The sequence below is a fragment of the Ascaphus truei genome, chromosome 4 (genome assembly GCF_040206685.1).
Source record: "Ascaphus truei isolate aAscTru1 chromosome 4, aAscTru1.hap1, whole genome shotgun sequence".
Taxonomy (NCBI): domain Eukaryota; kingdom Metazoa; phylum Chordata; class Amphibia; order Anura; family Ascaphidae; genus Ascaphus; species Ascaphus truei.
Window position 1 is genome coordinate 5,106,141 of NC_134486.1, and position 16,297 is coordinate 5,122,437.

Consider the following 16,297-nt stretch of genomic DNA (forward strand, 5'->3'; position numbering starts at 1 on the left):
ATGGAATCCTTTACTCTGCTTATTCAGCTGTACCTATGTAATACTATATACGCGTAGTCCCTTATAACACTCCAAAAATATCTATTTAACCCCTTTCTGTGGTTTAATGTGCTATTGTAGCATTTACCAGCTAATTTTAATATTTTCTTTTAACAATTTCAAATGAAAACTAAACAAATTGAGTTTTAGCAAAACCAGAACCAAATCCAATACAAACATTTTTTTTAGAACTTAAACAAAAACATGAGTGAAAGTTCCCAGAACAGGACAATGACTCTGTGTCATCTATAGCTATACGTCTCACAGAATATATTTAGTGGGTGGCCTCTAGTCCTAGTATTACTGTAAGTGATTTAGCAAACAAAGGTTTCCCATTGGTTATCTCTATAGTACAGTAAGTCAGTCCCGATTCTGTACATCTCTGTCACATCTTGCACCGTACTGGACATTCCCTTCTCTAAACCCGCTCCAGACCCAGCAGGTCCTTTTTAAGTTGAGGTGAGCAGAACAGTAATAACAGTTTGGCTGTGCCATGGATTTATACAATCACTGCATTATACTTTATATTCTCAGAGTCATTGATCATTATTGGTGTCATTATATTTATTCAGGTCCTTCACTCTCTGAAGAAAGTCAATTTCCAAACCAAGACCGGAGACACAGTGACTTTTGATATCAATGGGGACATCCCTGCTTCCTATGACATTGTGAACATTCAGATACTGAACAGCAGCTTCAACCTGGTGAAAGTCGGGAGATTTGACCCAGAAACACCTGACAAAATTACTATAAACACCAGCGCTATTCTGTGGAAGGAGAAATTTTCCCATGTGAGTGTTACCAAGCCTCATCCTCCATTTCTACTGGATATGATAGAAAATACTTGTTATTTCATTACAGACTCGAGGACCATGACATTATTTCCAGTGAATGACATGTTATAATGATAGATTTATTTTGTGTAACTATGGCATTCTGGAATGAAAGATACAGATTAAAAGGCCTATAGGTCATTTCAATATGTGTCACCCTACAGAGAGAAGTATGATGGGTCATAGGATGATTCTGTATCTGTGTCCCTGAGGAGGGAAGGGCAAACTCAATAATCCCTCCCATCTACTACTGGGGTATGGGAGGCAGAGAATCTGTCCATGTTACTACGGAGCAGAATCAAAACTCCTAGTTCCCTCCATTCTCCATGCCATTGTGAGGTGAGAGGAACAGACTCAATACACTTTCCATTATAAGGGTTGAGTTTTTTATTAGCAGTGAAAACATACAGTATTCTGCTCCTGAGCTTTGGAGACCTAGGTACGAAACACATGATTTTACACATTTTGGCATGAAATTGTAATTAAAGAAGCTGTTGGACATTCCTCCATAATACCTGTGTAATACACCTTCCCTCCTCCTAGGGGAGATTTGCCTACTACAGATGTTATGGTACTAACCTGTTAGGCTTACAAGAGGCCTGAGCTTCCACGCTTGGCGAGCCTGGGTTGGCTGGTGCAGCGCCTCCACCCATGAGGATCCCAGCGATGGCAGGATAGCACCTCACGGGTACAGGTATACCGATATGGTATACCTCAAATAACCACAAATCAAACAATATATATGCAACACACTTTACTATGGTCCCATAGCACGCTCGGTAAATCAATATACAAATGTAACAGGGTATGTCCCACCTTACCTCTTTTTCCCCACATAGGATAACTACTACATAAGCCCGGATAAGTTCCAGGCCATAGTGGGTTAATCTTTGGGCAGTAATCCTCCCTTTTCTTTCCTAGAAGAGGAAGGAAGGAAGGTGGTGTCTCATGGCCTGTGAACAGCCCCTTGAAGGTGGGTACAGTCCATGATCCCACCCCTTCTAGATTCTTCTAGGGAGGATCTAAAGTCAGTCTGACTCTACCCTCCAAAGGGTGAGGAAGCAAAGGAGTCTTGAGCTAACCACTGAAGAGAGAGGAAGCAGAGATCTATCTCTACCCTCCAGAGTGAGAGCGTGTGAAGTGAGGAAAGAATGAAGTCTGGCTCTTCTCCCAAAGGGGAGTAAGAGGGCTATGAGCCTTCCCCATCGTGGGGCAAGCATGCCATTCTAAGCCAGCTGGCTTAGATATTACCCAGACGGAGTGCCCCAAGAGATGGAGCCTGCACCATCAAGAATGTCCTGCACTTTGGGAGATTAAGAGGAGAAGTGGAGAAAGAGAATGTCAATAAAAGCTGCTTATTCACCAGACCTCTGCCTGCGTGTCGGTTACTGGGCAGGAGGATTAAAGGGTGCAATGATGGGAGCTGACATCCCACAGCCTGGGATCCTGTCACAGCTGGAGACGCTGTACACCAAAGATCAAACCACAAACATTGTCCTCAATTTGTCCTATGCCCCTTACCACCACGGCCGCTCAGCCCTCCTGGAACCAGCAGGTATGCTAGCACCACCCAATGAGTAGTAGCCAGAACAGTTTTCCCCAAAGGAGCCCTAGATGAGATGGCGGGGGGGGGTGACAAGGGTTACATTTGGTGGCGCTGCTGAGATCTTAGAGACAGGACAGGTTTTAGAGCAGCATGTATGCAGCAAGGGCCAGGCTCCTGAGGCTACACCAGGGACCTTGGGCCCCCAGTAATGTTAAGGAAGGGGGGAGTCTCTCCCTTTAGCTATACCAGGGAGGGGATAAGCCTAGACCCTTACCGAAAGAGAGACAGTGTTGGGGCATACCCTGAGGGTAAGATATCGGGGTGCGTGGTTACCCTTCACTCCACACATACTGTAGTGCCGACAAGTATTCTAAAACAAGCCTGGGGCAATCACCATCAAGACCCAGGTACATGCTGGGTATATGCTGGGCACATGCTGCAACATTCCAGTGACAATTGTGCAGACAGACTGATGGCCCATCGGATAAACAGCAGGAGTCCCTGGAGTCCCATTCAAACTGAATGGGACTGCCAGGGACCCCTGCTGTGTTAATCCGATGGGCCTTTTCACTTCAAAAAGACCTACTAAGGTCGAAACGGTCATTGTGTATGGCGCAATAAATTTGATACTTTTGCAAATCTGTGTAGTGCTGGATCTTTCCTTTTCACAGTGTTAATCCGATGGGCCATTTGTCTCTGCAGAAATGTCACTTAAATGTTGCAGCATGTACCCAGCATGTACCCAGCTGATACCTGTGTGATAGCCCCAGATTTGCCTCAGATTTTCCAAGGCAAGTTTTAGAATACTCGTTGGCACACCTGTAGTCCTATAGTGGGGGCATATGCTGAGGCGACACCAGGGCACATGGTTACCCTTCTTTAACCAGTTTGTACACAATGGGGCAGTCTATTAGCATGGGGTTAGTAGATGTTCCACGGGCAGAGCATTAGCCAGTGGTTAGTATCTGTTCCAGATTTTATAGAGTTTGTGCACACAAGTGGGGCAGTGTATTAGCCAGGGGTTGGTACATGTCCCAGGGGTAAAGCATTAGCCCGGGGTTAGTGCTTGTAGTGGGAGAAAGGGGGTGGCCCGGTATTAAAGGGGTTGCACCCCATATGGTCATCCCCTGACCTCACCAGAGAGACAAGGGGTTAACTGGACTGCGGTCCAGGGATGTGGTTTGCACTTTGTTATACCTTGAAAATGTATGTTCCCCTGTTCCCATGTTTCCTTATAAGCATGTATTTTAAAGTGCATTTCTGTATCTCCAGTTCTGGAGGTCGCAGAGAGTTCATATTTGGCCAATATGTGGAGTCGCTGTAGGCATTAAAAACTGGCAAAGGTCGACCCACTGAGCCCACCAGAATGGAACTTATTAATATGTGTAGATATTAAAGTGTATATGTATTTTATTTTGGATCTGTTCTGAAAATGCAGACGCCATTTGCTAGGCTAATAGATCATGAAGGGCAGATGGCTGAGTAGCCTAAGCACGGCAATCAAAAAGTTAACTGCCTTGATTGTTACCCAATGTCTAGGGATTAAGTATTAATCAATCAACAAACTCTGTTACCTGAGGGCATGGTTTAGTCTGTTAGTCTCCACGTTAGGGAGTGGATACAGATAATTGTTCACCAATAGGCTGTATTCAATGTTAGGAATAGGGTTGCATAGGTATATAAACTGTGTCAACCCTACAGTTTTTAGTTGTGCTTCTGATACCATCTTGAATGTGACTGGATTGCTGGAGTTGTGCTTCTGATACCATCTTGAATGTCACTGGATTGCTGGCGTTGTGCTTCTGATTCCATCTTGAATGTCACTGGACTGCTGGAGAATTGCTAGTGGATACTTCTCCATCCCCCAACCCTAAGTAAGTGTTACCTTCTTGCCTGTTAATTGTACTATATTGCTGTGTTCACCTTATTTAAGGAATACATTATATTTTATTATATCTAAGCCTCGTTCAGTTCAACCCAGATATTTGGTGTTCATTATATCTTGTCATAAGCTACCGTGACAAGCGCTATAATTGACTGGTGGAAAGCGGCAGGATTGAACTGGACCTGTGTTACAGTATTCTGCGGGATACTGTAACATAGTAGGAACGTGATGGTAATTGCAAGTTCCTGGGACTAAAGATATTGAACACACAGTAGTGCAACAGTTAACACAAGTTGTAACACCCCTCACTGCTGCGACTGAACCATGAGTGAGGCTGAAGGCTCATCCAACATGTGGACACAAGCTCAGCTGATGGACAAGTGCCGTGAATATGGACTGCCCTATGAGAACCAGGAGGTCGCAGACATGGTTGACGCAATCGGTGACTATGAAGCCCGGCTTGCAGAGCCTCAGGATATGGCTCCGCTTGCCCTTTTACAGCCACCCGGAGATCAGGGAAGGAACCCAGTGCCGGGGTGGCGGAATCTCGTGGAGGGAATGAGTGCACCTCCCGAGAGCAGTGCAACAGGAGGGGAACTGGTTGCTGCGGCTACCAGTCCGTTCACCCCTGAAATGTTGGCACTGATTACTGCGTGGGGAGACAGAGGGACACCGGAGGAGCGGCTGCAGTTTATCACTATGGCAGTGAACAGACTCGCTTATTGCCCCCCGGTCCAACCCAACACAGATAAACTCAAACTGGACCAGCACAGTCTCACCAAGTTCGTGGAAGGCACTGACCAGATTGACAGTTTCTTAAAGAACTTTGAAACGCAGTGCCGGTGGTACAAAGTGCTTCCCCGACATAGGGTTGCACGTTTGGACCCCTTACTGTCCGGCTTGGCTAAGCAGACAATGATGGCGCTTCCAGATGAGTATGCTGATGACTACGAACACCTGAAAGAACTGTTATTGTTTCAGTACGGTTTTACCCCTGAAGCCTACCGGGGTAAATTCCGGCAGTAGGAGAGGCAGCCCCAGGAATCCTATGTTACCTACGTGACCCGCATGGCTTTATACGGGATACGCTGGGTGGAGGGCTATGAGGCATGGACTTACCAACGCCTGCTGGACCTCATCTTTCAGGAGCAGCTCATGGAGCAGTGCCCGCCGGCGGTGAGGTCTTGGGTGTAACAACAAGAAGCCCAAGACTTACCAGGAGGCGGCGAGGCTTGCAGATGACTATGTGGCCAGCCGAGCCCTGATGACCGCCAAACCAGTAGCCAATGGCGGCGGTGGCGGCGGCACCAGCCAGAAAGTCTGCCAATACCCCCCAATGGACTCAGAGGCCACCTGCGGGCAGCAGTCCACCGAAGGCGGGGGAGCTCCGGCACGAGCGCCGGTGCTACAACTGCAACCACCCTGGTCACATCAGAGCAGATTGCCCGGAACCCCTGCGTTCCGGCGGACCCCATCGGGGGCAACGCACCCCAGCTGCGAAGCCGGTAGCCCGCGTGCGGGTGGCTTCCACCACAGACTCTGGACCGGTTATGGAACCAACTCCCAGCGAGACGTCCCATGCAATGCCTTTCCCGTTTCATCGGTGCCTACAGCCAAGAGCGGAGGACATCTCAGCACGGACCTGCAGCAGACAGATCTCAAGCCGGTCACAGTCGGTGACCGGCAAGCAGTCGGCTTGCTGGATTCGGGAGCTGCAGTGACCCTGGTCCGACCTGATATGGTCCGGCCAGAGGAATTGATCCCAGGCCCTGGGATACAAATCACTATGGCTGATGGAGAGCCACGTTTCTTGCAAGTGGCCAGAATCTTTTTGGATTGGGGGGAGGGCCAGGGTGTGCGGGAGGTGGGGGTTTTACCCGGTTTGGATGCCAATGTTGTTCTTGGAAACGATCTGGGAGCGATGACCTGCACCTATGACCGAGTGCCCAAGCCCGCTGCAGTGGCGGCGGTTACCCGGAGCCAGACAGCGGCAATGGCGGCGGCGCCAGTCCCCCAGCCTTTGAGACCAACGTTAGCGGAGGGCGCAGAGGAGCCCGGGGAGGTAAGCCAGGATCAGTTGCAAACACAGACTGACTTACTGTTTCCCCTCACCCTTCCCCATTCTCCGGACAATGACATGACTGTGGGGTGGCCAGAATTAGGAGCCCAGTTTAGGGAGGCAGTGAAGACAGACCCTACCCTGGCCGGCGTGAGACTTCGGGTTACCGAATCTCAGTCAGGGGAAGGCACTGAGCACTGCCTATGGTATAAGGGACTCCTGTATAGAGAAGAAGGGAACCCAGGGAAAGAGCAGGGATTGACCGGTAAGCGACAGCTAGTAGTGCCCCAGGGGTACCGACAGCAACTGTTATGGGTAGCTCACTCTATTCCGTTAGCGGGACATCAGGGGGTCAACAGAACGCGAGCCCGGTTATTAAAGCGTTACTACTGGCCGGGGGCATCTCAAGATGTGGGCCCTTTCTGCCACTCTTGTGATGCCTGCCAGCGAGTGGGTAAGGCGGGCGACCGTGTGAAGGCACACCCGAAAGCCCTACCGATAATAGGGGAACCCTTCCAGAAAGTAGCGATGGATCTTGTAAGACCCCTTATGATTTCTGGCAGGCAGGGAAACACTGTGGAGCAGGTAGAGATAGGGGCACAGTTGAGTGCTAGGCAGAAGGGAGAAGCCAGGGACATGCTAGCTAAGTATGGGGCCCTCTTCACTGACATGCCAGGGACCACACATCTCACAAAACACCCAGTGCTCACAGGGGACCTGCGGCCTCTGCATAAGCACGCTTATAGAGTGTCAGCAGAGGTCAAGACCAGCATGGAGAGGGAGATAGAGGAGATGCTGACCCTAGGGGTAATTACCCCATCCCAAAGTCCTTGGGCAAGCCCGGTAGTCCTAGTTCCTAAGAAGGACAAGACCACCCGGTTTTGTGTGGACTACCGCTTGCTCAACGCTAAAACGGTGTCAGATGCCTACCCCATGCCCCGCATGGATGAGTTACTGGATGAAATCGCGGGGGCAAAGTATCTGACCACCATGGATTTGAGAAAAGGCTATTGGCAAATCCCACTGACCCTGGAGGCTAGGGAGAAGTCAGCATTCATAACTCCAAGTGGCCTCTATGAGTTTTTAGTGATGCCATTTGGGATGAAGAATGCCCCGGCTACCTTCCAACGCCTGGTCAATAGGTTACTGGAAGGGATGCAGAGCTATGCCAGGGCTTACTTAGATGACATTGCTGTCTTTAGTAATTCCTGGGACTCCCATTTAGGACATGTAGCTGCGGTGCTAGAAATGGTCAGGGAGGCTGGGCTTACCTTGAAACCCACTAAGTGTATAGTAGGGATGGCAGAGGTCCTGTACTTAGGGCACAGGGTGGGTGGAGGTCACCTCAAACCAGAGCCAGCCAAGGTAGAAGACATAGTTCAGTGGCCTGTTCCAAAAACCAAGAAACAGGTCATGACATTTTTGGGCACCGCAGGGTACTATAGGAAGTTTGTCCCACAGTACAGCGCCGTGGCCAGACCCCTGACTGATTTGACTAAGAAGCAACTGCCTGTGCTTATCATCTGGACTCCTGCCTGTGAAATTGCTTTCCAGGCACTGAAAACTGCGCTTGCTGGGGCCCCCATACTGGCTGCCCCAGACTATACCAAACATTTCCTCATACAGACTGATGCCTCGGACTATGGCATTGGGGCTGTGTTGAGCCAAGTGGGGGACGATGGTAGAGAGCACCCTGTGGTGTACCTTAGCTGAAAACTACTTCCCATAGAGGTGGCCTATGCCACCATTGAGAAAGAGTGCTTGGCCATTGTGTGGGCACTCAAAAAACTCCAGCCCTATGTGTATGGAAGGGCTTTCACGGTCCTCACAGACCACAACCCCCTGAGTTGGCTGCAGAGGGCATCAGGGGAGAATGCCAAGTTGCTAAGGTGGAGCTTGGCCTTGCAAGAGTTTGAATTTACCATTCAGCACAAAAAGGGTAGTGAAAACAGCAATGCTGATGGACTTTCACGTCAGGACTATCCCTCTGAGACTGAGTTCGTTAAGGGTGCCAACAGTGCCCCACTCCCCTTTAGGGCCAGTGGGCCACAGGTCACCCATTAAGAAGGGGAGGTGTAGAGGGAGAAAGGGGGTGGCCCGGTATTAAACGGGTTGCACCCCATATGGTCATCCCCTGACCTCACCAGAGAGACAAGGGGTTAACTGGACTGCGGTCCAGGGATGTGGTTTTCACTTTGTTATACCTTGAAAATGTATGTTCCCCTGTTCCCATGTTTCCTTATAAGCATGTATTTTAAAGTTCATTTCTGTATCTCCAGTTCTGGAGGTCGCAGAGAGTTCATATTTGGCCAATATGTGGAGTCGCTGTAGGCATTAAAAACTGGCAAAGGTCGACCCACTGAGCCCACCAGAATGGAACTTATTAATATGTGTAGATATTAAAGTGTATATGTATTTTATTTTGGATCTGTTCTGAAAATGCAGACGCCATTTGCTAGGCTAATAGGTCATGAAGGGCAGATGGCTGAGTAGCCTAAGCACGGCAATCAAAAAGTTAACTGCCTTGATTGTTACCCAATGTCTAGGGATTAAGTATTAATCAATCAACAAACTCTGTTACCTGAGGGCATGGTTTAGTCTGTTAGTCTCCACGTTAGGGAGTGGATACAGATAATTGTTCACCAATAGGCTGTATTCAATGTTAGGAATAGGGTTGCATAGGTATATAAACTGTGTCAACCCTACAGTTTTTAGTTGTGCTTCTGATACCATCTTGAATGTGACTGGATTGCTGGAGTTGTGCTTCTGATACCATCTTGAATGTCACTGGATTGCTGGCGTTGTGCTTCTGATTCCATCTTGAATGTCACTGGACTGCTGGAGAATTGCTAGTGGATACTTCTCCATCCCCCAACCCTAAGTAAGTGTTACCTTCTTGCCTGTTAATTGTACTATATTGCTGTGTTCACCTTATTTTAGGAATAAATTATATTTTATTATATCTAAGCCTCGTTCAGTTCAACCCAGATATTTGGTGTTCATTATATCTTGTCATAAGCTACCGTGACAGTGCTTACTCCAGATTCTCTAAAATGGTGTCCACCATGCGGGTGGGGGCATGTGTGCGAACAGCTGTCCAAGATGGCGTTACCGCCAAGCGGGCGGGACCACGTGAGTTGTGGTGCAAAGTGTGCAGAGATTTGCAAAAGAAAGTTGCAAGCTTATGTCGCCAAGCGAAGGCACCGCCCAGTAAGCTGATTGGCCAAGGACAAAGCTAAGTCACGCTGATGTAGTTCCAACCCTGCCTCTGAGTTTCACCCAGGGGAGGAGCTAGAGAGGAACAGCCAATGAGCGCGGCTGAACCGAATGAGAGGAGTCTAAAGAGCAGACCCCACAGATCTTTCTGACTTGCGTCTGCCACGAGAGAAGAGTTGCTGTGTTGTGAGGCTTCAGTGACATGGCTGCTCCTACTATCGAGGAGAGTACTGATTTGGATGTGTCCAACTATGCCCCCGCAGGCGGCTGCCTGGTGGTGAGGGTAGGAAGAATGTATCACCTGAGATGCTTATGTGCACACTGCTGCATCCTGGTGGGCCCTTCGGTCTGGAAGCGCGGTGCCCGCACTGCGGCACTTACTATCTGCGACCTGCCAGCCCAGTGCCTGCGGAGCTGTGTGTGTCTCCATCGCACGCTGTTACCCCGACTGGTAAGACCTCGTTTCAATTTCCTGCCACCATGGATGCTGTGGTCCCGTGTGCCCTACTGCGGCCGTTGCGGCCTACAATGCTGGTACAATCGGTCCCTGGCCTGGGACCAGTACCGATCGACGAGAGGGGTGAGTTGACTGCCTCAGGGGTGTCGGGTGCGGGCCCTCAGGTGACGGTGGAGCACTGTGGCTCCAAAAGTAGTTAAGTTAAGTAGGGCTGACAAGTCTATCACAATCAGGTTCCGGAAGTCCCATGGTTATCATTTCCCCTACGTTCCCGAGTCAATTTTTCAGCAGATAGAGGAACATAGGCGGGAGTGGCTAAAATTAGAAGTGATGGCCTACTTAGAGAGGAAGACGAGACATAAGGAGTTTAAAACTGAATCTCGTATCTACTCCATTATGGGTGAGTGGATGATAGGTACAGTGGCGGCGCCGGTGAGTCTAAAGCGGCTGGAGCCACAAGCCGCGTGGAGAGCCGTTTTTTTTTTCCCTCGGCGTGCCGCGCGTCACCAATGCGCGGTCACGCTACCCGAGGGAGCCTTGGGTTGCTCTATTGTGGGGGATGGCAGCGGGGGAGGCTCCGGGGGACCCGGTGGACCCTGATAGGGGAGGGGGATGCCCCGATCGGAGGACCGATCATCCGAGGCTCTGGTGCGCGCAGGACAATTCGGCGCGTGCCGGATATCTGCCGCGGCCGAGACCGGGTGAGTGTTAAACTCAGCTCGGCCGCGACAGTATGTGTATCTTCATGGATAGGTTGGAGATACGCCAGGGTCTACTCAGTTCTCATTCTGAACGTGTCAGGATGACGGATGGTGCAACAAATTCGGACCCAAGCAGGGTCGTTGGGATTTTTCACGCAGGGGAGAATGTAATAGGGTATGTCACATCTTACCTGTTTTCCCCCACATAGGATAACTACTACATAAGCCCTGATAAGTTCCAGGCCGTAGTTGGGTAATCTTTGGGCAGTAACCCCCCCTTTTCTTTCCTAGAAGTGGAAGGAACGAAGGTGGTGTCTCATGGCCTGTTTACAGCCCCTTGAAGGTGGGTACAGTCCATGAGCCCTCCCCTTCTAGATTCTTCTAGGGAGGATCTAGAGTCAGTCTGACTCTACCCTGACTCTACCCTCCAAAGAGTGAGGAAGCAAAGAAGTCTTGAGTTAACCTCTGAAGAGAGAGGAAGCAGAGGTCTTGCGCTACCCTCCAGAGGGAGAGGGTGTAAGGTGAGGAAATGTTGAAGTCTGGCTCTTCACCCTAAGGGGAGTAAGAGGGCTATGAGCATTCCCCATCGCGGGGCAAGCATGCCATTCTAAGCCGGCTGGCTTAGACAATACGCAGACGGGTATCCCCAAGAGATGGAGCCTGCACCATCCAGAATGTCCTGCACTGTGGGAGATTAAGAGGAGAAGTGGAGAAAGAGAATGACATTAAAAGCTGCTTATTCAGCTGCCCTCTGCCTGGGTGTCGGTTACTGGGCAGGAGGGCAAGAAAAAAAGCACAGGTGCGCACCAAGGTAAGGGTATAATAATGTAATATAACAACAATAATGTAAAAACTTAAATATAATTAAAACATAGTTCATCTCCAGGTCTAAACGATATCCTCATCTGTTGGGCTCCACTATAGATCAGGCAGGGGGAGGGGGGCGAATCCAATTCCTTACAGTTAACAGTCCCGCGCGCTGGGGCTGGCTCTGTAGCATTCACTGCAGTTTCACCTCCGCGTGTATCGGCGTGGTGTGTAATGAAGTGCGCATGCATTGGAAAAGAAGCCCCCTATAGCAGTCCGTGGATGCCAGTCCGTTTGATTAATCACGACCGGAATGAAAACACTTGAGCATATGCAAGCCACCAAGATTAAGGTAAGCTGGTTACACAATTCGCGACGCGTTTCGTATAACTGGTATACTTCATCAGGCATTGACTTGGGCACCTATGAGGGGTCTTATATATGTCAATCACGCTACATCAGTGGTTGCTCCTTTGAGGAAACAGACCAATCATGAAGGTGGGAGTGGTGAATACATGAATCTCAAACACGCATCTTTATTATCAGAAATCAATCTGCAGTTTTATTGATTGCAGTAGTAAGGTGATAGCCTTTTAATAGAAATAGATGGTATTAATTTCTAAATAGAAAAAGTAATGATCTAATGGCAAAATTGAATGCCAAATTTATCAGATTTAGACATATAATGTCGCACTGATAGGTGGCCGTAGTAATCAAGTGTAAGAATGGATTGATAAGAACATGATCATATATAGTAATATGAACAACATATAAAACACATTGTATAAAAAACATATAAAAAACATATAAAACATAAATAACAAAAAACATTAAACTCTAATGAATACTACATGAAAGGGGGGAGGAAGGGAAGAAAAAGGGGGGGCCTCGGATCTAGAATTCATCAAAATAGCCCCGAGAAAACCAACTCCGCAGGACTTCTTCAAGACAAAAGAGAAAAATAAATCGGGCCGGTCAGAAAGCAGAGCGACATCTCCCACTCAGTCAGACACTGCACCTGAACCTGAGGTATGTGACCAAACATCAACCAAAAAAGACATCGAGAACTTATATGCAAGCTTAAAAACTTTACTCCACCAAGAGCTCCAAAGTGCACTCAAAGACCTCAGATCAGAGGTCAGCTCCATAGAAGAGCGCACAGACACGCTGGAACATAAAGTGGATGAAACCATTAACAATCAGACTACTATGGATACGGAGATCCTGGCCCTAAAATCCAGAATGGCTGCCGTGGCGGAAAAACAGGAGGATCAAGAAAACAGGGCAAGAAGAAACAACCTCAGATTCAAAAACATTCCAGAGACTGTCACAGACCTAGAAGAGCAACAACTGAGTGGCTACAGACCCTCTTCCCGGAAATGCCCCCAGCAACACTGATCCTTGACAGGGTGCATAGAGCGCTTAGACCGAGACCACAAGCCGGAGGTAGAGCAAGAGATGTAGTGGTGAGGATGCACTTCTTTAAAACTAATGAAGCGGTTCTCACCCTGGCACGGGAAAAAGGAGGGCTGAAATGGGGAGATGTGACGATAGACGTGTACAATGATCTGGCACCATCAACGCTGATGAAGAGGATGGCCCTGAAACATATCACAAAAGTCCTGAGAGACAATGAAATTCGATACAAGTGGGGGTTTCCACTCTGCCTTATCGCCACCACGAATGGAACGCTAGCCTACATGAGGGATCCAGAGGAGGTAGTGGACTTCCTAGAAAGATTGGGATTGCAACCACCAACCAGACTCCATGACCAGAGAAGAGCGCAGACTGCCTCCCGTCAGACCCATATGGAAAGAAGTGGGCAGAGGAGCCAATCCACATAGAGGAAATCCAAATGAACCCCAGAAATCTTAGGTCTATGCCAAATCTGCTACAACGGAGAAGACCCGTAAATCCCGATATAAGGAACTATGCCTAAATGATAGACTGTGATGTGTTACATAGACCCAGATAAGGAATAACAAGAGGTCACCACCATTCCCCCCCATAGATGAGCGGGTAATCCAAAGGTTAGAATTATTGGTGCCAGTACGCAGAAAACAAATAGTTAAGCAAAAAAAAAAAAAAATTATGGGGGGGAGCGGGAGTTGTAGACAAGATAGGGTCAATGTATGTTTTCAGCTGTTGAATTATGCTTGTTCAATATAGAGTTGATCACAATGTCTTAGATCTACACATTTGGCTTGGGAGGTCTACTACAATATATAAAATTAAAAAAAGGGATAGAAATGTTAAAAAAAAAAAAAAAAAAGTTGATTTGGTGAGCGGGCCCGCCGCCTGGGACCACAGTACGGTCCGTACACACTCACGGATATGGGTGTGGGATTAGCGCTACTGCGCAATCGCAGAGAAAGATTGTTAACGATCAGTGAACAAACAAATCCAGGCTATGTTAGTAACCTGGATTATCCTATATATGTTGTTTTATTTTCGATGTTTACATGTTTAAATGTTTTCATTGCTATAAGATGTGCGAGAATACCCTCCAGGCCGCCACTCTAGGGAAACCAGAAAACGAATCTACTAGAGAAGAAGACCTCACACCCAGGTAAATACAAACGACACTAACATTAATATCGCATAACACCAAGGGACTGAATAATGTGGTAAAAAGGAAGCTAGCAATGACAGAATATAAATGACTGTTTGGGGACATAATATTCCTACAAGAAACACACTTCACTGCTGGCTCTACCCCTACGTTTTGGGACAAATTCTACCCCCAGATATACACAGCTTTGGCAAAGGACGAAAAAAAAAGAGGGGTGGCCATACTCCTAGCAAGGAACTCTCCACTTCAGGTAGACAGGGTAAGAAGGGACCCAGAGGGACGATACCTAATACTCACGGGGAACATAGAAGATACACAAATAACCCTAGTTAATGTGTACGCACCGAATGAAAATAAGAGAATATTTTTGACAAAATTATTCTGCCTGCTGGGCACAACCTCCCGGGGCCGCATAGTCTTAGCGGGAGATTTTAATATAGCCTTAAATGAAAAACAAGACAGATGTAAACCTGCCCTAGCTAAGACGCTGGCTGCCCAAAAAGGGGAGAGAAAAACGCTAATAGAGGGACTTAAAGAGTTTGATTTAAGGGATGCATGGAAGAAGATGAATCCGCAGAAAAGGGACTTCTCCTTCTACTCATCACCCCACAAACTATACACAAGGATAGACTACATATTTGTAGATTCTCTACTAATCCCAAAAATGACAAAGGCCACAATACAGCCTATTACCTGGTCAGATCATGGTATAGTTGAAGTGCACATTGAAGACATACATAAGAAACCAAGTAAAGGGACATGGAGATTAAACGAGTCTCTACTAAAGATGCCAGAGGTCATAGCTGAGATCAGTAACGAGGCAATCAACTACTTCCAAATAAACAAAGGTAGCGTGGACTCACCCTATATCCTCTGGGAGGCACATAAGGCCGTGGTGAGAGGAAAACTAATCAGTGTTGCAACGCATAGAAAGAGGGAGAGACAGAAACAAACAGCAAGCCTGCAAGAAAAGATAAAGACCCTAGAAGAGGCACATAAAGCAAATCAAAGTATAGCCACTGAGACTGAATTGCGGGATCTAAGAGGGAAATTAAATCTATTACCGACTGACAAAGCTGAAAAGGCTATAGCGTGGACAAAACAACATTTTTACGAGAAGGCCAATAAGGCTGACACAATGCTGGCCACAAGAATGAGGAAGGATAGAATGCAATCTAGAATACATAGCATTAGAAGAAAAGATGGCGTGTCTACAACAAATCCACAGACAATAGCTAATGAATTCACCACATATTACAAAGAGCTATACAATGGAGATAAAGTAGATAAGGAGAACATCACCAAGGAAAAACAGAGAAAATTCCTCAGGAAAATGAATTTGCCTAAACTCACAGTACAGGATATAAAAACACTATCCCAGCCAATCACATCGACAGAGGTATTAGAAACAATAAAGGGGTTGAAAAATTCCAAGGCCCCGGGACCAGATGGCCTGTCCAATATATACTATAAAAAACTAGCCCAAATATTAGTTCCCCAATTACTAAAAATATTTAATAAAGCTTTTGAGGGAGAACAGTTCCCACAAACAATGCTGGAATCAAAAATAATATTAATACATAAAGAGGGAAAAGACCCCACCCAATGCAAAAGCTAGAGACCGATATCCCTGATCAATAATGATCTCAAAATATTTTCCAAAATATTAGCCACTAGATTGAATAAGTATCTCCCGCAGCTGGTAGATGCAGATCAGGCAGGATTTATACGAGGTTGACAGGCCGTGGATAATATACGAAGCACAATTGACTTAATCCAGATAGCTAAACACAATAAAACGCCTTCGATGCTACCATCTTTAGACGCCAAAAAGGCTTTTGATCGCATTGATTGGGGACATATGTTTGAGACACTTCAGTCATTTGGAGTAAAAGGCAAATTTATGAAAGCTATTACATCACTATATGGAGAACCCACAGCTAAAGTATCCTTTATTAATATGCAGACCAAGAAAATCAACATCAGAAATGGTACAAGACTAGGTTGCCCCCTGTCACCCCTATTGTTCGCATTGGCGATAGAACCGCTAGCAGCCCAAATCAGGGTGAACGCAGATATCGGGGGGATTAAGGTAAAACAAAAAGAATACAAGCTGGCATTGTTCGCCGATGATATATTGTTAACAATTTCAAAACCCTTCACCTCACTCTCAAACCTATTT

The 16,297-nt window shown here is 47.3% G+C and overlaps 2 protein-coding genes across 2 annotated transcripts in view; both read left to right on the forward strand.

The window, feature by feature from the left end:
- Window positions 1–16,297, forward strand: part of ZNF512 (zinc finger protein 512) — a 478,050-nt gene that overhangs the window by 303,047 nt on the left and 158,706 nt on the right. The window lies entirely within an intron of this gene.
- LOC142491842 (extracellular calcium-sensing receptor-like) overlaps window positions 1–16,297 on the forward strand; it is a 55,375-nt gene that overhangs the window by 34,614 nt on the left and 4,464 nt on the right. The window contains exon 5 of the mRNA XM_075594658.1: window positions 612–830. Within this exon, the coding sequence (XP_075450773.1) occupies window positions 612–830 (219 nt within the window). The remainder of the gene's footprint in view (window positions 1–611; window positions 831–16,297) is intronic.